The sequence below is a fragment of the Amblyraja radiata genome, chromosome 32 (genome assembly GCF_010909765.2).
Source record: "Amblyraja radiata isolate CabotCenter1 chromosome 32, sAmbRad1.1.pri, whole genome shotgun sequence".
In the NCBI taxonomy this organism is placed as follows: Eukaryota; Metazoa; Chordata; class Chondrichthyes; order Rajiformes; family Rajidae; genus Amblyraja; species Amblyraja radiata.
This window is the reverse complement of record NC_045987.1, coordinates 6,042,076-6,064,971: the sequence shown is the minus strand read 5'-3', so window position 1 is coordinate 6,064,971 and position 22,896 is coordinate 6,042,076. Positions and strand designations below refer to the sequence as shown.

Here is a 22,896-nt window from a genome sequence, read left to right as displayed (position 1 = left end):
GTCACTCCCTCTTCTCCCCTCTCCCATCAGGTAAGAGGTACAGAGGTTTGAAAACACATACCTCCAGATTCGGGGACAGTTTCTTCCCAGCTGTTATGAACCATCCTGTCACCAACTAGAGAGTGATGCTGACCCACCTTCTCCTTATTGGAGACATTCGGACTATCTTTACTGGATTTATCTAAACATTATTTCCTTTATCCTGTATCCGTATACTGTGGACGGCTTGATTGTAATCACAGCCATGGGGCAAGGGAATAAAATTATCACACCAACTAATGAAAATAACATTGTTTTAACTTGAAAATACATCATATAAACTAGTTCCCAAACTCATGGCCAGTGCTCCCTACCCTACACTATAAAAAACATTACTCAGTATAGTGGTTTACATGTCCACTAAGGAAGATAATAACACAACACAATTCAGAAGAGTAGCAGTTAATTACATATTACATAACCGGAAGTGGCGGCGCTGGGGAACGGCTGCGGCTCGCCTGCAGTCCGTTTGTCTTTACTTTTTTGTGTTGTTTTTTTTCATTTTTGTCTAGTTAAGTTTTTGGTTTTTAGGTTGTGTTTATGTGGGGGGGGTGGGGGGTTGAAACGGGGCTTGCTGTCTCTCCCTTCGGGGAATGTGACTTTTTTGTCGTATCCCCCTTCTCTGCCTCCGTCTGCGCTGAGGCCTAATGGCAGAGCTGGCGACATCGAGACTCCGGAGGCAGCCTGTCAGGACTCACCCTGGGCTCGCTCTCGTGAGGGCGGCCCGGCTCAGGGCTGGAACTGCGCTCCCGTGAGGGGCTGAGACTTTCCCGTGAGGGGCTGTGGCGCTCCTGTCGGAGTGGCCCAGCTCGAGGGTGGAACGGCACTCACGTCGGAGTGGCCCAGCTCGAGGTTGAACGGCACTCACGTCGGAGTGGCCCAGCTCGAGGTGGAACGGCACTCCCGTCGGAGTGGCCCAGCTCGAGGTGGAATTGCGCTCCCGTCAGAGCAGCCCAGCTAGAGGGAGGAACGGCACTCACGTGAGGGCGATCCGGCTCAGGGCTGGAACGGTGCTCCGGTGGCTGGGACGGCGTTCCGGCAGTGGTGACCTGAGTCTGGGGTTCAGCCACGGGCCAGCGGCTGCGTCCGCTGGACTGGAGGGCGGCAGCTTCGACCACCCCGGGCCGCGGTGTTTGAGCCGGCCCGTTTGCGGGATTCGGTGAGCCGCGGGACTGTTTGTGCCATCGCCCGGTGGGGAATCGCCTCAGTGCAGAGGGTGAAGAGGAGGGAAGAGACTGCAGCCCTAAGATTTTTGCCTCCACCACAGTGAGGAGGTGCTTGGAGGATACACTGTGGTGGATGTTAATTTGTGTTTATTGTTGTTTATTATTGTATGATTGTATGTATGACTGCAGGCACGAAATTTCGTTCAGACCGTAAGGTCTGAATGACAATAAAGGGATTCAATTCAATATTTATTCAAATCCAATTCCAACTTTTTAATTTAATTAATTTAACAAAATTGATGAACTTGACCCAGTGACTTTTCAAAGTCTGAAGTCATTTAGAGGGAGCCTTAGATACATTTAGTAGCTATTTCACTGTTCAGTAAATTCTCAATGGGATGGATGGGCTTCATGAAGTGATGCCAGTTCCCCAAATTTGAAAAGTTCCAAGAAATATTATTTTGCAAAACAGTGCGCCCTTTTAGAGGTCAGAGGAGCGCACGTCAGAGCAACCTATGTTAAGGGCGTACAGACAGCTCTTGCCCATTGCCACGCCCATCTCCGGCACCTCCTTGTTTCTTAGCGTCCCCCCTAGGTAATCCCACAGCCCCCCAGAGGGCAATACTGCTCATTTTAGAAACCACTGATATAAACCATTGTCATTGGTTTGATTACAGCTGATACCTGTTAAAACTTTGCTGTAAAGGTTTGCACTACTTACCTCAGACCATGAAGTAGTGAACCATTTGAAACATGGGCGCTCGAAGCACGTTGTTTCTTCAATTAACTTTTGAGCTGGGTCGCATTCCTCAGAATTGAAAATGTTAACTTTTCCATTCACAATTCCCACACACAAAACAACTCTCTTTTTTGTCCCTCGGCCGCACGTTGTATTACACTGTGGAAGTAGATCAGATTGAAATCTTCAGGTTAATGTTATGACTAGAATCTTGAATTTAATGCAGCTGGAATTTCATTAATATTACTACACAGAGTAACTTTAACAATGTTCTAGTGATCTCTGGTCAGGAAATCTCCAACAAGGACCATAAAAAGAAACATCAATTTCTCAGTTTGATTGGGATTCCTAACAATTCACAGTTCAAGTGAGCTGCAGTGTCATAGATTTGTACAGCATAGAAATGGACCTTTTGCCCCACATTGTCCATGCTGACTTGTTTGCCTAACTACACTTAAATCTATTTGCCCCTATTAGGTTTACATTCTTCAAGGCCTTGTCTGTTTGAGTGCCTAAATGCCTTTGGAAAAAATAGTGTTGTACCTGACCATCATTTTCTCAAGCAGCTTATCTAAATATCAAACACTGTGAAGATCCATAGAGCCATAGTGCTATGGAGAACGGAAACAGGCTCTCCAGCCCACTTTGTGCATGCCCACCAAGTTGGCATACAGGGCTAGGCCTGCATTTGGCCAATAGCTCTCTAAACCATTCCTATCCATAAACCTCTAGGTAAAATATTCACAGATCATTTGATGCAGGGAATGCATAAACAAATATTCCCCTCAAATCCCCTTTAATACTCTTTTCTCTCACCTTAAACTATACCCTCTTGTTTTTCAAGAAAAAGATTCTGATTACCTACCCGTTCTATCCCTTCTGCCTCTTTCGCTCAAGGAAAAATAAACTAGCCTATCCAATCTCTAGAACTAGTGTTTAGTAAAGTTACATCATAATGTCCCAACTCTTATATTCTATGCTCCAACTTATGAAGTCAAAATGCCACATGCTTTCTTTAACATCCTATCTATTTGGGTTACTAACTTCAGGGAATAATGGACTTGAACCTCAAGGTCCCTCCTTTAATCTCCTTGCGCACTACAATTTACTGCGTATGTTCTACTCTATTTAACTTCACTTAATGCATCATTTCACACTAGTTGGGATTAAATTTCATCGGCCAAAGTTATTCCCAAGTTTCCATCTGATCTGTATCCTGCTGTAGCCTTGGATAACCTTTCCTTACTGTCCTACTAATTTTCAGGTGATAAATAAATGTCCTATCATTCTCCTACATTCACTTCCATGTTGTTAGTATATATCACAAACAACCAGCCTCAGCACCAACCCTGGTCACAGAATTACAACCAGAAAAACATCCTTCCAACACTACCCTCAGACCTATCATCAAGAAATGTTGGATCCAATTGGCCAGCTTCCCTTGGATCCCATGTACCTTCTGGACCAGTCTACCATGTGAGATCTTGTAAAGTGCCTTTCTAAAGTTCATACAATGTTTCCAACCTGCTTTCATCAGTCTTCTTAGTCACCTCTTCAAAAAGCTTAATCAAATTTGTGAAGCTGGATTTCCTGTTGACCTGATCAGATCTTGCCTTTCCAAATGTTCATAAATCCTATCCTCTAGGATTTTCTCCAATATATAAGGCTCACCGGCCTACAGTTGCATGGCTTCTCTCTACTGCCCTTCTTAAGTAAAGGGACAAACATTAGCCCATTCCTTCTATCCATAGATGCTGCCAGACTAAGAGGAATGAGCCTCGAGCATGAGGAAGTCTAACTACGCTTCATAATCAGTCTTAACCTGTCATTCAAGATCAACAATAGTACACAACCATCTACTAACAAAATCAACATATAATCCCTCTAACCCAGTAACGTTCACAAGTTATAGGAATAAAATTAGGCCATTCGGCCCATCGAGTCTCCTCCGCCATTCAATCGTGGCTGATCTCTACCTTGTAATCCAATTTTCCTGCCTTCTCCCCATAACGCATTCTAATCAAGAATTTGTCTATCTCTGCCTTAAAAATATCAACTGACAGCCTCCATGGCCCTCTGTGGCAATGAGTTTCATAGCTTAACTACCCTCCGACTAAAAAAGGTACAATGAGAAGGTAACATGAGAAGGCTTTGTAGAATGAAGTGAAGGTTATACAGTATATATTTAAACTATGACACTTACTTATACGTAACACACAATGATAGCTTACACCTAACAAAATGTAATGACAATTTCTTAGCTCACCCGATCCCAATCCTGGGCCAGCCAATGGGGAGAGCAATCTTTGGCTCCACAGGGATGTATTCCAAGGGGTTTTATCTGTGAGCTGCACTGTGATTCGGGCATTACCCTGCCATCTGAATTTCTGCAATATACGTGCCTTATCATTCTTCCCTGTCCACAAAGACCTGAACACTGATTGCAGAGGAAATAAATGATCAAATTAGCATCAATGTACAGACCACAAAATATAAGAATTACTTCAAAAACTAATACAAGGGTACTGTTTATAGATTGCTATTGCACAGGGAAGACCAAGTATGGTACTGACTCATAAACCCATTAATATACCTTTGTTAACAGTAAAGTATCCGCCGGAGACTTTACGTAACTACATTAAATTGGTAAATAGGCTTAAAGACACGATGGGAGAGATACTGAATCCTGAACCTAAAAGTTAGTTTGGATGTGTTTACTACAGGGATGCATGCTTTATCCAGAGTGGAACACGATGGTCACAGGTTTCATGTTGAATTGCACCATTCCAGGTATTTGATCAGGTTCAACACTTTTATGAATCTGATGCAATTTCTATGTCAAATGATTGCCATCTCCTATGCAATTCCTGTTTTGGACAACTGTCAGCAAAAACACGTCCCCTTTATCGTCCATCGTCGAATCTCTAGGGGTAAACGTGCCTTCATAGTTTGGGACTGGAACCCTATCCAGTTGACTTCCATTACTTACCTTTTCTCTTTAAGAACCTGCTGTCAAAACTTAATTGAGAAACAAGATATATATAAATCTTTCCGTTCCCTCTCATAATGCCTAATACTTCCCTGTAACTAATTTTCCTAAGTATTTCAAATGAGAAGTAAATCATGGCCTCTTTACTGCCTCAAGGGAGCACATGCAAAGAACCGAGGGTACTATTTTGAACAAGAGCAGAGAATTCTCTCCATCATCCTGGTTAATATTTATCCTTCAAAAGAAGATGCTGTGCTCATAAACATACTGTTATTTGTGTGAGCTTGTAATGTTTAAATTAGTTGCTGTGTTTCTTACTTTAGAAAAAGTCACTACACCTAGTCCTTAAATGACTTTAAAGCACTAGTGCATCCCCTGAGGTTATGAAAGTCCCTGTACTAATGCCAGAATTTGAATTTTCATTATAATTCTTCACAACAGATGGCAATTTAACGGCTCAAGAAAAGTATAATTGCACTCCAATTACTCTTTATGACAGGAAAATCAAGCTCACTGAAATATCTGGAAATTTCTGAAGGAAACCGAAAACTTATTTGTGAACTTATTTGAAAATTAAAATGGGTTGTTTTATGCACATGATATATGAAAATATATAATTTAACATTTTAATTCCAACACAAATTAATAAAAATTTTAACAATTAATACTAACGGAGAAATAGATTGCATTGGTCTGTATGTAAAAGTCCTTACAGCATAATAGCTGTCAACATGAGCTTGATTATTACGCCTGTCATCGTTAGGATGATGTAGCCAGTAATGTAGCAGGTACAATGATTGAACTGTTTTCTGCAGGCATTAAAATGGCAAGTGGAGTCAGTGAGCTGGAGGTCCAGAACTAAATTTGTTTGTTATTTAAAATAAATGGCGCTGCTGGAAACAGTTGTCAGTGTAATTATTTGTTTTCCTTTAACAGTCTGAACTATTAATTTCTGCCAGTGAAAAGATCATTTATATATCAAGGTGAAATAAGGAAGTTCAAAGTTGAAAGAAGACAATTCACAGCTTTTGGATAGAAAGTAAACACTATTCAAAGGGTCCTGCGGTTGGACTTACTGGCCCCCAATCTGAAAATGTCCACTGGCGATCACAAGGGGGTCCAACACAATCTTTCTGAGATGGTGGCTTTGTTTTTTCATCACACCTCCATTCTTCATTTGAACATCTCACTTCCCTGGTCACAGCAATCCGTTCTGCACACTTTGCTGTACACTGAAAAATAAATGGCATTAGTTGTTTCTACTAACGATCTACTGAGTTCCTCCAGCAGTTATTTTTGTAACATATTACCTTGGCTGTTTTCATTTATGTTGCCTTTGAGAATCTAATACCACAATTGGACAGGATTCCATTTGCTGATATCCTCTGGATGAGTAGTATGAAAGCTATCAAATTGATATATTTCCCGCCAGGCCACGGCTACGGACTCAGAACGCAGCCGGAGGCCTTTATCGAGGCGCCGCGGTCTCTGTGCCTCCCGGATGGTCGTGAGAAACCTGGGTCGCAGTCTGGCTGGGGCCTCGCATGTCGGAGGAGCCTCGCCTTGCTGGGGCCTCGCGGGTCGGAGCGCCTGGGGCCCGGGTCAGGAGAGGACCTGGCAGCGATGTGGAGAGGTCAGTGCGACGGCCGATGATGGCGCCGACTGACGGATGAGACGGACACATGAAGTGGGGCGTCGGCAGCGGTGAAGCCTCGTGGTGGCGGCGATGCCTCGCAGGTCGACGGCCAATAACAGCGTGGAGAGAGGGGGAAGGACAATGGAGGACCCAGTGAGGGAGGACTGCCGTGAGGAAGGGAGGGGGAGGGGGTGGTTGGGGAGAGGAAGAACAATGGAGAGGGAGGGATAACAAAGGACAATCGGGACCCGGTGTGGGGGAACTGCTGTGGGGAGAGGGAGAACAAAGGAGGAGCCGGCGTACTTTGTAACTTTGTCTGTACCATAGGCGGCCGCTATTTGTATACATTGGGTATGCAAGCAATGAATTAATCTGTGCCTTGTCACATGTGACAATAAAGTATTCCATTCCATTCCATATTTCTCAGCATATCTAAACGAGCTAGCCACAGTAAACTTATGCAGCCACCAAGTTATGTTGTGCACAGCATAAATAACCAGAGTTTATGATTTTGATTGATAGCAAGTGGCCGTCAAAGAACAACATGTTCAGCACAAGGTTTGTACTGATAATATACTGCCGAGCCACAAATGGAATATATGCAGTCATACTCGTAGATCATGAATTGATTTCACATTACACGAAAGAGTAGATGAATGAGATCTGTTGTGACAAAGGCTCAGTTTAATCAGCCGCAGTATGAGCATTGTCAACTCTTTCTATCACAGCACTGCAACTGATTTTGCTTGTACGTCCAAAGAATTTAATTCTATTCATAAAGGATTAATTTGGGTTTTTTTAAAAACCTTTTTCAATACATTATATGATGAGGTATTGTGTTGTCTGCTATTTGTATTCAAAAGACATACTGTCGTTAATTCTGCACCTGAAAAAAAAAGAACTAAATATCCTCAAGGATAAAAATACACTGCTGAAAGCACTCTGGCACCTTCTGTGGCGGGTAGGGTCCGACCCGAACATCACATGCCCATTTCTCTCTATGAATGCTGGTTGACCCTACTGAGTTTCTTCAGCGATTCGTTTTTTGCTTAAGTTCCCAGCATCAGTAATCTCTTGTGTCTCCATTGCCTTATGGATGATTCCTTGCCAGTTTATCCTCATAGCAATTGAGGCAGAAGTACGCATCTCTGGAACTATACAACTGGAATTTCTCTAAACTTTCTTATTGAACCTAGCTTGGAATATCCGTCAGAATAAATGAGGTACTCCATTTGTAACTATTTAAAATTTTGACTCCATTAATATTTTAGGCTAGAACTTATTTTACTGCACTTTGATGGCACTAAAACAGCAATGAGTCTCATGTTAACAGCCCCATCAACAGTGCGATCTCCCATTATGAACTTCCCAGCTCTATGTTGTCAGGCTTCCTGTGTATGCTGCTGATTTTATCTATTGAAAGATTTTGCAGCAGCCAGCACTTAGTTGTGAAAACAGCACCCAGCCCTTAAAGAAACAAATCACAACATAAGCAGTAATCTTTCAGTTACTATAACATTGTGCCCCTCAACAGATGAATTCTCAAAGGAGACTGGGAATGGGTGTAAGATGCTAATACAAAATCCTGCTGAAACGTCAGGAGCCACGTTTCCCAAGGAAATTGGTTCAACTTTGCTCTTCGCTACCTATTTTCAACTGACCAGCACTGTTTCTTTATTGCAATTGTGTCCATTTATTTCAAGGCTTTTGTACATATGTCCTGATGTATTTGGATCAGAACTCCTTCTAGTCCTGTAAAAAGGTTTCTGAATTCTGCAGAAAACACCCGTCTACACCAGTAGTGATGTGAATGCAATGAGGTGAAAACAAATTTGTAGAGAAACTTGCAAAAACAAAAACATAAAAATCACTTGCACTTAGGGTCAACAATTTGTGTGCCAAGACTTCTGGACGTTGAGTTACTCCAGCATTTTGTCTATCTTCAGTTTAAACCAGTATCTGCAGTTCCTTCCTACACACTTCCAGAGATCTGCTTTGGTGTAAAATTAAAACCTGGATAACTACACAAGGCATGTATATGTCCATTATCTTCCATGCACATAAGGTAAGTGGAACTTATCAAATAGATAAATGAAGACTGGATAAATTATATGTAAACACTTGAAAATAAACCTACCTCTGACCAATCTGACATCTCCCACTGTGGGCCACAGGCTGGATTTTTGCAGATTTTACGCTCTGATGGCCTGAAGAGATCAGCAGATTCACACATTTCATTGTACACCGAGCTGTCAAATCCTGCAGAAATAATTTTCCAGCAACGGACTATTCGGAATTGGTATCCTTCTCCACAAGTTCGTGAACATTCACTCCAACTACTTGTCTCCCATCTGCAATGAAAGTGGACAAACCATATAAATAATAATTCCCAGCGATCTACTCCAGAATAAAAAGGAGCCAAATAAGGGGAACATTTTGTAGTTTTGAGGACTTTAAAAGCTTAGCCATGAAAAACTTTGCATGCCATCACAATCTATGAGCCGGGAGATCAGAATAAGAATGTAAAGATGGAATGAAAATAAATAAGTCCACCATAATTTTTGGAATACTTAGGATTACTCAAGAAAGACAAGCAAGGGCAATAATATCAATAATTCTAAGACAATTGGATAGACATTTAGAGAAGTTCATTGAATGACAAATGTTTTTTTTTAAATTTGGGCATTGATCAGACTATTCAAAATAATCCTAAACTTGGACCTCCTGCTTTTACCGCTCACTAGTAACATTCTGTAATAAAAAATTCAATAAACCAAATGTGGCTTTCCATTGATTATTTATGGATTTTCTGCTAAAATCAAAAGATTCTCTTTCTTCACGAGATATGCCAGCATAAATGGAATTTTCTTCTTAGGTAAACTGCTGGAGTCTCAAGCTTTATCCTTATTAATTCTTGATTCTTGTGTGGTTTCTCACATAACAGTAGGTCCATGGCCATAAATAGGCCCATGCACATTTCTACTCTTATGACTTCAATTTTTAAGTCAATTTCCACTAGCCCAGTCCCCTCAATGTACGGCTTCATGTAAATCCTTCCCATATTAACAACCAACCATTATATAATGTCCCTGTTTAAACCACACGTGGTCATCTTTTCCAACCTCGACAATTCTCAGTGCTCTCCACTATAATTGTCATCTCATAATTCTCCTTTTCCCTATATCTGCCTTCCTCTGTGATTCAACCCATGCCATCAACTCAGTCTTGCAATCATTGCCTAACTGACCTTCACTTCTGCAGATGCTGGTTTACAAAAAAGGCAAAGTTGGTGTAACTCAGTCTGTAGAAGTGTACCAACCGACCAGGAACGACACCTATCCATGTTCTCCAGGGATGCTGCCAGACCCACTGAGATGCTCCAACACTTTTTTCTATATTTGTCCACTTCTGAATGGTAGGTGCGATTGAACGATAAATCTTTGTGAAGTTCTGCATGCAAGGATTTTTTTGTCATGAACAATACTTAAGGCATTGTGCACAATAACATATTGCTGCCAGAGGACTTAGTGCTTAAATTAGCCTAAGTCCTTCACACAACCCCGCTTTAATCAGGTCAAAGCACATTATAATCTCTAAAGTAACTATCTTACTTTAATTTTTTCGCTTTTCTCCCATATTCTAATATAAAATGCTTTTTCCAATCATTGGCATGGGCTTTCCTATTTCAGATCCTCTGCCTACTTTCTCATGAACCTACTTACTTCAACTATGGAAGGCTAGTCTTGTTGGTTGAGGTGGTCCTAGAGCCAAGTGGCAATAGGTACCAACTGACAATCATGTATTCTGGGCAGGCCAAAACAGTCTTTCTCATGAAACTACTCCAGAAAAGTTAGAAGGAAACTCGTCTGGAAAAATTAGACAGCAAAACCATGCCCTCAGATTGTGATTTTTTTCAGTCATTCTGGATTTAGGGGTATTCAAAAATCATTATAAAGTACTTAATTTATTTTTAATAAAAATCAAATCAAACATAAAAACCTTAAATAATTAAAGATATTAAACCACACACCAATAATTAAACATAATATAACCTACCTTATTCATAGGGCCATCATTCAAATGGATGTGCTTGATGATTCTATGCCAGGTCTAACTGGCGCAGAATCTGAGAGCAGATTCTTCAGGGCAAGTGCTGGAGAATCTCAGCAAGCTCCTGCCACTGGACTTTGTGAAGTTTAGCAGCTGAGAGCAGTTGGGAAATTACCAATAAAGCTCGGCCAAATAAGTTCAGAGCTTCTGCATTTGCTCAGGCTTTCTGAAATTTGCCAGCACTTACTCTGAGAAATGCCAGGCAATACTGCCAGTAACAAAAAAAAAAAATCAGGGGATAATTGAACCTCTCCTTTACTTGCTAAAGCATTCCATGGCCTGTTAAACATCTTGGAGCTAAGACTTCTAATTTTCCTTCAGCAAGATTCAGTCCTATTCTCTCTATAGCTAAATCAGTTATAAAAGCATCTAGAAAACTGAAAAGATTCTAGCAAAGAGCAAAGAAAATATTCAAGTCTTATCAATCTAAACACCAATTTTTTGTCTTCCAGCTAGCTGCCAATTTACTATATTTTCTTTAATTATAGTGCCACAGCTCTGTATTATGTGAGGTGCAGAGTCCAGCCAGAGGGCCTCAGACCCAATATTGTGGCTGACATAACACTCACTGTTGGCTCCAGCAGGATAATATATAATTGATTGAAGGTAAAAACAGATCTAGGACACAAAGCACAACGTTCTGGGAAACTCAGGGGGTCAGGCAGCATCTGCTGAGGGAATGGACACACGACAATTTGGGTTGGGACCCTTCTTTAGATCAATGACGAAAAATTGGCAGATGGCACCAGTGTATGTTTGAATTGAATACATTTTATTAGCCAAGTGTGTATACATACAAGGAATTTGCCTTGGTGCTCTGCTCGCAAGGATAACAACACAATATACAGTAGACAATTAAAAATAAAACATTATAATTAAAACATGTGAAGAATAAAATAAAATACCAGAGCAAAAGGAGGCTACAGACATTTGGCTGTTGAGTAGAGCTACTGCTCGTGGGAAAAAAAGCTGTTTTTATGTCTCCCTGAGGGAAGTACTTCAAAGAGTTTGTGGCTAGGATGAGAGGGATCAGAGATGATCTTACCCACTCGCTTCCTGGCCCTTGCAGTGTACAGTTCGTCAATGGGGGGGGGAAGGTTGCAGCCAACAACCTTCTCGGCTAATCGAACGATGCGCTGTAGCCTCCGGATATCGTGCTTGGTGGCTGAGTCAAACCATGATGGAGACAGTGAGGACAGATTCTATGATGGCAGTACAAAACTGGACCATCATTGCCTGTGGCAGATTGTGTTTTCTCAGCTGCTGCAGGAAGTACATCCTCTGTTGGGCCTTTTTGAATGTGGAGTCAATGGTGGCCTGCCATTTAAGGTCCCTGGAGATGATGGTTCCAAGGAACTTAAATGACTCCACAGATGTGACTGATGTTGTTGATGGTGAGTGGGTGGAGGGGAGGGGAGGGGGAAGCTCTCCTAAGGTCTACAATCAATTCCACTGTCTTAAGAGCATTGAGCTCCAGATTGTTGCGATGGCACCAGGACTCCAGCTGTGTCACTTCCTGTCTGTAGGCAGATTCCTCCCCATCCTGGATCAGTCCAATCAGGGTTGTGTAAACTTGAGACGCTTGACAGAGGTGTCTGTGGAGGTGCACTCGTTGGTGTAGATAAAGGAGGGGAGAGTATGCAGCCTTGTGGTGCTCCTATGCTGATGGTCAGTGGGTCCGAGATGTACTTCCCCATGCTGTGTGTAGTAAGTGTGTAAGAAGGAACTGCAGATGCTGGTTTAAACCGAAGATAGACACAAAAAGCTGTAGTAACTCAGCGGGACAGGCAGCATCTCTGGAGAGAAGAAGGGTCTCAACCCGAAACGTCACCCATTTCTTCTCTCTAGAGATTCTACCTGTCTCGCTGAGTAACTCCAGCTTTTTGTGTCTATCTTCGGTTTAGACTGTTCGATGTCATTTGAAACAAGGACTATTCATTAAAACTGACAAAAAAGATTAGCTAGGGCCATTGCGAGTGCCCGTGGCTCCCTATTTGACTTGAAGAAAGTGAGAGGAGTCAAAGAGACATTTTAGGTGACATAACATTAGCTGCCAGAGGAGATAGTTGTGGCAGGTACAATAACAACATTTAAAAGAGATTTGGACAGATACATGGATAAGAAAGGTTTAGAGGAATATTGAGCCGTAGAGGAACGTGGACAATTAGGAGTAGGAAAGAACTGCAGATGCTGGTTTAAATCGAAGATAGACATTAAATGCTGAAGTAACTCAGCGGGACAGGCAGCATCTCTGGAGAGAAGGAGTGGGTGACGTTTCTGGTCTCGACGGGTCTGAAGAAAGGTCTCGTCCCGAAACGTCACCCATTCCTTCTCTCCAAAGAAGCTGCCTGTCCGCTGAGTTACTCCAGGATTTTGTGTCTTCCTTGGACAAATAGGACTAGCTTAGATGGGGCATCTTGGTCAGCAGACGACAGATGGCACAATGGGCTAAGTGTTCGGCTGGCAACCTGAAGGTGGCCAGTTCGAATCCCGCTTGGAGTGCATACTGTCGTTGTGTCCTTGGGCAAGACACTTCACCCACCTTTGCCTGTGTGTGAATGTGTGTGAATGTGTGTGAGTGATTGGTGGTGGTCGGAGGGGCCGTAGACGTAGAATGGCAGCCACGCTTCTGTCAGTCTGCCCCAGGGCAGCTGTGGCTACAGAAGTAGCTTACCACCACCGAGTGTGACTGAGGAGTGAATGAATAATGCGATGTAAAGCGCCTTGAGTATTCTAGAAAGGCGCTATATAAATCCCATCCATTATTATTATGACGAGTTGAGCCGAAAAGCCTTTTTCTGTGGCTGTACGACTATTCATGCTGTTAATTTTTGTCAGGCAGCAATATTTGATGCCCAGCTCTAGCCACATTTTGAAAAATATTTCCTTCAATAATACCAGGAGGAATAATATAAAAATAGAACAGAGTGCTTACCTTGGTTGACATTCTCTTCCTACACAAAACTCGTGAATTGGCTCTGGTCGAGTTGAAGAATCACAATACGAATCTTCAACTTCAATGCCATCATAACGAATACACACTGCAAATGAAGTGGCTACCCCTGCACACAATAAACAGTGTTTAAAGAAAAGTACATGATACACATTTTATTTCTGCTCCATGGATAAGGATAGGAGAGCTAATATTAGCTCTCGTCATTTTATTGTGACGTAATCTCAGTACATTACAATCTGACTGCAAGGTAGTTTTACTTCATCATGTTTAAGCTATTTCTTAGTGAAGAATTAAACAAAGCTAACATTATAAAACTATCCAAAAATAGAGTCTAACAGATACTGTCACATGGCTCTCCATGTGTCTGAGGATTCTGAATGTCACAGGATTAAATATGCTTTCTTAACCATGCTCTCCCATCTTGAAATAATTAGCTACCAAGTCCAAATCTCAGTAGCCTGTGGGAAGCAATTCAAAGCTGCTGACAGAAAATCAGTCCAGCAGAAAAACTGAGAAGACAATGGTCAGGAAACTTAGTCTCTAACAAAAAAATTGTTGTTCTGTTAACTTTTCTCATTGTCGGTTGTGGATTGCCATCATGAGGCGATCATTGGTACACCTAAACCTCTTACATTAAAAATGAAAATGGTGGGTAATCTGAAATGTGAATGCTATGCAAGAAGTTCGAACTATCTCCCATACTGTGCACAATTGTTCTTTCTACCGAAAAATAAGACAAAGCTATGGAGCAACTCAGTGGGTCAGGCAGCATTTCTGGAGAACATGGATATGTAATGTCTTGGGTTGGGACCCTTCTTCAGATTGATTGCAGGGGGAATGAAATGTTGTTTCTACTAGTATACATTAGATACTGCAAGAGTTGGTGAAGTAGCATCAGAAGCATTGAACTGGCTCTCATTATATAAAAAAAAGTAACGCTTGCTTAATATTAAGAATGGAGAGAACCAAAATATAATCAAAATCAGTTGAGTGTAGGTATATAATAGTGATTGTTTAGTATAGCACTGAGAGGTTAGTTCCAAATATTGATTGGGTAAGATTATTATCCATTGCACAAATAACCCAATAGTTGCTTAACTAAACAACCAGCAGACAAACATAGATGCCTACATTGATTTCCTAGTCAAAATGATCAAAGTTGGGGTCATCTCAGTCTTTGAAATCTTGCCTCAGTATTCCTGCCAGATATCTCTGGTGATATGTGCCAAACATAACACTTTGCTACTTGATGCTGCGGTACAGAAGCCAAAAGAATCTCTACTGTCAAATGGTTAGCATTCACACGTGGAGTGAACATTTGAGGGCATGACAAGGCTCCTCAAAGTGTAGGTGTTCATAGGAGCACTTATATCCGCATATACAAATTACTCTGTTTATTAAAACTCATTTCTGATCTTATAGACCTAACTTCTGATCTGTGAACATATAAACACTTATCTTATTGCAGGATTTCATCTGGCATTTCTTAATTTTTAAAAGGGACCTTGTAGAAATCACATCAGCGTCTGCTACCAGACATCCAAGTTTGAGTCAGTATATTTGAGATTTGTTTGACGGAGGGTTGTGTAATAATCTGCCTTGCCAAGAGTTAATGGCATCTGCCATGATTCATACTAATGCTGTTGAACATCTCTCACCTGAAGTGAATTATGGGCTCTGAACAAATGTTGATGTCTCAATCTGAAAGTCAGGTAGACACCATTTTGGTACCTAGAATTATTACACTACGAAGTATGAACTTTCATAATGATTGATGCTCTTTTACAGAAATATGAATTAATATGATTTTATATGTTCAATAGTAGTAATTTATTTGCCAGTGTGTCAGAAATTCTAGTTGCAAGCCAATCATAAATATGTGTGCAGTGATTTTGCTGAGAGGCAGTTAATAAATGACAAAAAAGCAGCATTTATGTAAAAATTTAAAATACTTTGGATACACATAATGTGAACTTTGCTTTAGGCGTGTATGCATATGAATTATAGAGACGAAGTAACTATAATCTCTATAAGCCCACAATAATCATGCAGGAGTTTCAGTTTGTCTAATATTGCAACGACCATGGATGCAGAGGTCAGACTAATCTTATTACATATAAACACATTTTCACCACAGTGTAAACTTAGGCAGAGATTAGTTTTAACATATCTAAAAAATCCCTTTGAATACAACCCACTGGGAAAACGTTCCTTCCATTCTGAAATGGATAGAAAGCAAATATACTGATCAAGCTGTTTGGGAAGTGTATATAGCTACTGTGAAGGAGATGTATTGGAATTTCTTTATTTGGAGTTTCAATGGTTAGATTTCACTGTTTCACCAAAACATCCAAAATCTATGACATTTATGACATTTATCCATGCAAAGAAAATTAATAAAGACTTATATTTATTTGGTGCCTATCAGGACCTCAGAATATTTCAACCATTTCTGAGCTGCAAATTCCTTGAAGGCTTTTTTGAATGGCCACCACTATTTTGGCAGAACTCCCACTTATATAATCAACTTTCCTCTGCTCCACTGGGAAAATCTGCTGATTCCCAATTATTAATTGTGTTCTTGAGTCTCTGAAATGGGAAATGAACCACGACGACCTGACTTAAGTTAAACATCCCTTGCCAATTCTGACACCAAGTAGTGAAATGCTGAGACTCAGTGGGGTTTGTCAACAAAAGTCAATGATAATGCTTGATTTTTTGGAAGATGTTTTAGAGCCTGCATGTAATATGATGGGTTGCTCATACCAGGTAAATTATTATACTTCAAAGTCCTTTTAGCTGCAGAGACTAATTTGATATAGCTGTAAAAGATCTAGTCTCATATACCAGATATATTAATTATAAATTATTTATAATTGTGTTATTAAATAATACTAATATATTATATAAATATACAAGATATACTATATTATACAGTAAGTTGTGGTACTGAAGCACAAATTAAAAAAAAAAGTCTACAGGATACCGGTTGTGCAGGTAGAACTGCAAGGTTCATGAGAGGACAGTTTCCATCGATACATGTCTGCAGGGCTCACTCCCAGACCCTTTCTCAGCAGCTTGAGTCTGTTCCTGAAAGAAAGCAATGGAGAAAGAAATTAGAGCTGAAGCAATGTAAAGCGAAGGAAGCGCTGCACAAACATGTGAGTTACAAACCTACCTGTCCTGCTGTTCAAGAAGAATTCCAAGACCCGTTACAAGCAGAGCTTCAGCTGGCTAGAAACAGAGAGAATGTAATAAAAATACCCAGCTTTAAAGAAACAAAAGACCATTTAAATATCAGACAGCGGCACTTTTTAAATATCATGTGTTATGACTGATATTCCAATATCAATATACCGGCCCAACAGATGACTGATTTAATGAAGATGCTTTGACTGTTGAAATAGTTTCTGACTGTAATGCTGAAACTTTCAAATTACAATATTTTGGTTAAATATCATATTGCACCTATGATTAAATATGCCTTTAAGATTTCTGCTTCAAACAATTTGATATAGCTGTAAAAGATTTAACTATGTGCATAATATTAAAGCAAATTTGTTACTGCACATATCTCCATATATAATCTCTAGACAGCAGAAGCTCTGACATGAACGACAAACAAGGAAAAGCACTGATTCCAGGAACATCATCACTGATGCACAGCAGCATGAAATTAACGTCCTCAGGAATGGCTCACTATTTATGCACAGAGCTTCTGTACAAACTTCTGTGGGCATTGCTCGTATTGAGATTTCTAAAACATTGTGATGTGAAGTTTGGTGTAAGAATTAGAGACGTTCCTGACGTTCTAACTTTGGTCATGCCTTCCCATTACCTTGCTGTGAGCATAACTCTGCTGGCAGGTACAGCTCTGACAACACTTTCAATAGTGGACAAATCTGACTTTCCTAGATTTAGGGCTACATAAAATTGAATTCGCATCAAATTTACATTTAGTCCTTCACAGAGTTCAGTCAAGTTCACAATTATTTAAATGATGGAAAACTGCAAATAGAGGCCATGTAAATTAGTTATTTTTAAATTTGGATTATCCGTGTTTATATTGTTAAATTTTCTGGAGACGCTGTATGATGCAGTGTTAATCTGATTTACTATTTTAGTTAAAGGTGGCACTGAATGTGCTTGCAGTAAGTGTCAATATTAGCTTTTTTTAAACTGCATAATGAAAGTAATAAAAATCTCCATCTCTTCAGATTTGGATTCCAAGAAGAGAACTGCAGATTTTTTGGCAAATCTATATTATAGTGTATTTTCAAGGTAGCATGGGCAGCATCCAGGTGTGCTTAGCTGAAGGGTGGAATATTTTTGGCAGTGATCTCAGACAACATATAATACTTTCAGGCATATATCCTTGTATACGGGTAGGAAGGAACTGCAGATAGACACAAAATGCTGGAGTAGCTCAGCGGGACAGGCAGCATCTCTGGAGAGAAGGAATGGATGACGTTTCGGGTCGAGACCCTTCTACGGAACTGCAGATGATGGTTGACAAAATGTGCAGGAAGGAACCGTAGAGAAGGAACACCTTCGCTCAGTCCGCCTTGGCCTACATGATTTCCCGGTTGCCAAACACTTTAACTCCCCTTCCCATTTCCATACTGACCTTTCTATCCTGGGCCTCCTCCATTGCCAGGGTGAGGCCCAATGCAAATTGAAGGAACAGCACCTCATAATTTGCTTGGGCAGCTTCCAACCCAGCGGTATGAATATTGATTTCTCTAACTTTAAGTAACCCTGGCATTCCCTCTCTCCGTTCCTCCCCCATCCTAGTCATCATACTAGTTTCACTGTTGTCCTGTTGAGTTTCTCTGTTTGTATAACTTGTTATAACTTGTTATCACCTAGCCCACAGCCAACAGTGGACCATTGTGGGCTCCACCTTTACTTTTACACCATCGTTACTTTTTGCATATCTTTCATTCATTTGTTCTATATCTCTCTATATCACGTTCTATATCTTTTGTTTCCCTTTCCCCTGACTCTCTGTCTGAGGAAACCCGAAACGTCACCCATTCCTTTTCTCCAGAGATGCTGCCTGATCCGCTGAGTTACTCCAGCTTTTTGTGTCTATCCTTGTATAAGGGAATTTAAAAAAAGGCAGTATCTTTAGGGAATCAACCAATTTCACACAGAGAGTGGTGAATCTCTGGAACTCTCTGCCACAGAGGGTAGTCGAGGCGAGTTCATTGGCTATATTTAAGAGGGAGTTAGATGTGGCCCTTGTGGCTAAGGGGATCAGAGGGTATGGAGAGAAGGCAGGTACGGGATACTGAGTTGGATGATCAGCCATGATCATATTGAATGGCGGTGCAGGCTCGAAGGGCCGAATGGCCTACTCCTGCACCTAATTTCTATGTTTCTATATGATCTATCAGTCACTTGGCATGCACTAGCCTTTCTACAATATTTTCGAAAATAAATCCCATCGGGTCCTGCTGGCAGCACTTTCCAGGAAAAGGTAGCAAGAAAAGGCAACTGAATGATCTAATATTGCCGCTGGTGAGCTTACACACAATAAGGAAATATTAATTTTCAGGATCAATATTTCCATAGCTTCTTGATTCCCTGTGTGCGCCTTGTTTTGTGGAATTTCACTCATCTATTTATGTACTCACTATCAATGTCATATTTAGCTCCTTGGTTCAATAAAAGACTGAATCTCTCAAGATTTTACAAGTAGGGTTGTTATACCATTTACCAAATAGAGCTTGCTTTTCCAGCTTTTTGATATTGCTGAATGATACCTGACTGTGTGACTCAAGCACAAGAGGCCAAGCATTGTAAGGCATTGTACAGTTACAGGTCAGGTAAAATTTAGAGTTGACAGCTTTTCACACCATTTCTTGGCAAGAGAGCATTAATGAATGGGCAGGTTTCTATTTGATTACTTGAAGGTCACTGAACAATCGCAGCCAAAGGATATATGTGGCCTTCAACAGGAACTAATGCATGTAACATTTGGCAAGAAATTGTGCAATTCTCAATAGATTTTCTTGATAACATGGTAATAAAATTTCGGAGCATCAATAGATTAAACAATGCAAAATCACAACTGTCAATTATTTTAACTTACCGTAATTTCTGTGTTCGGTTTGCATGTTGAATAATGTGCATAATTGTTTCATTGGAGAAGAGAATCTCTGCAGACGTATTGCCAAAAGTCAGTTCCAAAAATGTATCATTAATTTTGTAGCTCCCCAACTTTTCGTTTTCGTCATAATACATCGGGAAACTAGCAGCAGTGGACTCCGCATTATAAAATGGGTTTTCTTCTGTATTATCAGTCACATTTACACCAAATTCAGTTTGTTCCTTTATATTTGAAGAACGTCCATTAGCAAGTGCGTCTGTCAAATGATTCTCCGACGTAAATATATATTCTTGCGTGGTCAACTTTGAATCTGTGTAATCTATTGCCGTGTAATCATTGTCTTCAACACTGTTAAGTTGGGTGTTATTTTTAATGTCTGTAGCAAAAATAGGAACATAGATTAGGCCAACTAAATATTATGCAATGGTAGAGCAGTACATGAAACTAGTAAGCTACATTAAACAATGATTTATATGTAGAAAATATTAAAAAGGTGTTGCAGTTACTAAAATCTTAATCATAAAACTGGGTTTAGATGGTTGTGGGAAGTAAGGAGACAGGTAAGGGTGAGAATTACAAATATGAAACCTAAAGGATTAAGGATCAAATACCAAAGTTAGGTTGAAGGGGACATATACAAGTATTTAGCTGTGGGTTGTTGGACTGGAAGAGATTGCAAGAAGGGACAAGAATTAAATTAAGCATGAACTTAAAAACTTTAAGTTGACAATTCTGAGCCAGTGTATATCAGTTATACCAGGATTACTGGCTGAGCAGAGATGGGTGAAGGATACAACATAGGAAGATTTCTGGATGATCCTAATTTTAAGAAGGACAGACGATTGAAGTGTAATCAGGAGAGAATAGTATTATCAAGTCTGAAAGTAACAAAGATTAGACGAGGATTTCGGAATCAGAGGTCCTTGTGTTGCAATTGGGACAAGTAGTAAATGATCATACCCAGCAAGCTGATCACAAAAATGCTAGACCTTGGCCTCAGCAGTCAACTGTGTCAGTGGATATTGGACTTTCTCAGTGAACGCCCACAAACGGTGAGACTTGGACCCTACACCTCGACATCCCTGACCCTCAGCACAGGAGCACCGCAGGGCTGTGTGCTCAGTCCGCTCCTCTACGCCCTATACACACATGACTGCTTGCCCCATCACCCCGCAAATAGGATCATAAAATTTGCGGACGATACAACCGTGGTGGGGCTCATCTCAAATGGGAACGAGGTCGCCTATAGCGAGGAGGTGCACAGACTTTCTGAGTGGTGTGCTCACAACAATCTCTCTCTGAACACTAAAAAGACAAAGGAGATCATCACTGATTTCAGGCGACATAGAGCGGAGCTAAGGCCACTGGAGATAGGGGGCAAGGAGGTGGAGAGGCTGCCTAGTTTTAAATTTCTGGGGATCAACATCAGTGAGGATCTTAAATGGTCTGTGAACTCTGCTGTGGTTGTAAAAAAGGCACAACAGAGACTTTACTTCCTCAGAACACTGAGGAAGGCCCATCTGTCTGCTAAACCGCTGTTTGGTAGAAAGCATACTGACTTACTGCATAACTGCCTGGTTTGGGAACTGTTCAGCAGCTGATAGAGCAGCTCTCCAGAGGGTGATAAAAACTACCCAGGGTATCATTGGACCCCCTGCCCCCTCTGGAGGACATTTACCACTCCAGATGCCGCAGCAGGACCTGTAATATCGTGAAAGACATTACACATCCTTGACACCACCTTTTCACACTGCTGCCCTCAGGAAAAAGGTACAGGTCGCTAAAGTCACGCACTGCCAGACTCAAGAACAGCTTTTACCCATCAGCAATCTTGGAACTGAACTGTCTCGGGAGCGGGTTATGGGGAAGGAGGGGGGGTTGGAGACAGTGTTAATTTATGTAAATGTGAATCCATGGGTGGGTTTGGGGAGGGAGGGAGTGTAAAAAGTATGAGTATGTGAATGTTTGAAGTTCTTTTAAATGGAGAGACACAGTAATCTCGTTGTATGTGACACATGCAATGACAATAAAGTATTCTGATTCTGATTCTGATGTGTGTAAGCTCAGTTCATAATCAAGTAGCATGGTGGGGTTGTACATATAAATTCTAAAGGTAACAGCATTAAAGTGATTATGTACAAACTAGAAAACGACTGATTTGATAAATATTATTGGAAAGAGTTTTCCCTATTTACGTACACTGATATGGACATTTTATTATAGAGAATTGCCACAACAAGAGACTTCTTGGGCCAAAACAAACTTGGAAAAACTCAGCGTGTCAGGCAGAAAGTAGCAACTGCAAAAATAGAAGGATGGTCACTGTTTCGGATCAAGACCCCGCATCAGGGTTTTTGGTTTTTCCTCCAGACGTCAGCAACTGCAATCTCAAATGTTCCTTGCCTGGTTTACTGTATGACCTCACATGCTGTCTGACTGAGTTCTATTTACCACTTTTGTGCCTACCAGACATCCACTTACACTTTCCTGAAGACTTTAAGGTGGAGATTCATAGGTACTTGATTAGTAAGGGTATCAAGGGTTATGGGGAGAAGGCAGGTGAATGGGGTTGAGAGCGAAAGAGAGATCAGCCGTGATTGAATGGCGGAGTAGGCTTGATGGGCCGAATGGCCTAATTCTGCTCCTATAACTTATGAACATGAAGAACTTTCTTCCCATTGAACATTGCAAATTTCTTCATTGTGGGAGTATAAATTATTTATATATATGTCATAAAAAGAAATGGCTTAAAGCAAATTAATTACATAATTCTCACTGCTCTCATATTGCCATGGATAATTAGTTTAGAGATGCAGCATGGAAAGTGGCCCTTCTTCCCACTGAGTCCATGCTGACCAACGATCACCCATTCACGCTAGCTCCATGTTATCCCACTTTCGCATCCACTACTAACTAATCCAAACTGATCATCTTTGATTTATCTGGCAGTAGTATTTCATACATGGATAGATCCAGAGGTTGTCACCCAAATTTAAATATATATTTACATAATCTGTCTTGAAGCTCCTCATATAGGAAATGTTGCACTCAGAGATAATTAAAAAAAGAAAAAAAGCAAGGGAAAAGACAAGTGAGAGAATTTTTCATATCACACATGAAATATTCCCTCAAATTTTCTGGAACCC

The 22,896-nt window shown here is 40.8% G+C and overlaps 1 protein-coding gene across 6 annotated transcripts in view; it reads right to left on the bottom strand.

Moving 5' to 3' along the window:
* The window catches only part of adamtsl2 (ADAMTS like 2), a 54,605-nt gene that overhangs the window by 3,963 nt on the left and 27,746 nt on the right, over window positions 1–22,896 (bottom strand). For all 6 annotated transcript variants that reach the window (XM_033049303.1, XM_033049306.1, XM_033049302.1 and 3 more), the window contains 7 exons: window positions 19,733–20,126; window positions 16,622–16,725; window positions 13,615–13,741; window positions 8,707–8,920; window positions 6,010–6,165; window positions 4,211–4,381; window positions 1,927–2,103 (listed from right to left, as the gene is read on the bottom strand). In XM_033049303.1, coding sequence (XP_032905194.1) covers window positions 1,927–2,103; window positions 4,211–4,381; window positions 6,010–6,165; window positions 8,707–8,920; window positions 13,615–13,741; window positions 16,622–16,725; window positions 19,733–20,126 — 1,343 coding nt within the window. The remainder of the gene's footprint in view (window positions 1–1,926; window positions 2,104–4,210; window positions 4,382–6,009; window positions 6,166–8,706; window positions 8,921–13,614; window positions 13,742–16,621; window positions 16,726–19,732; window positions 20,127–22,896) is intronic.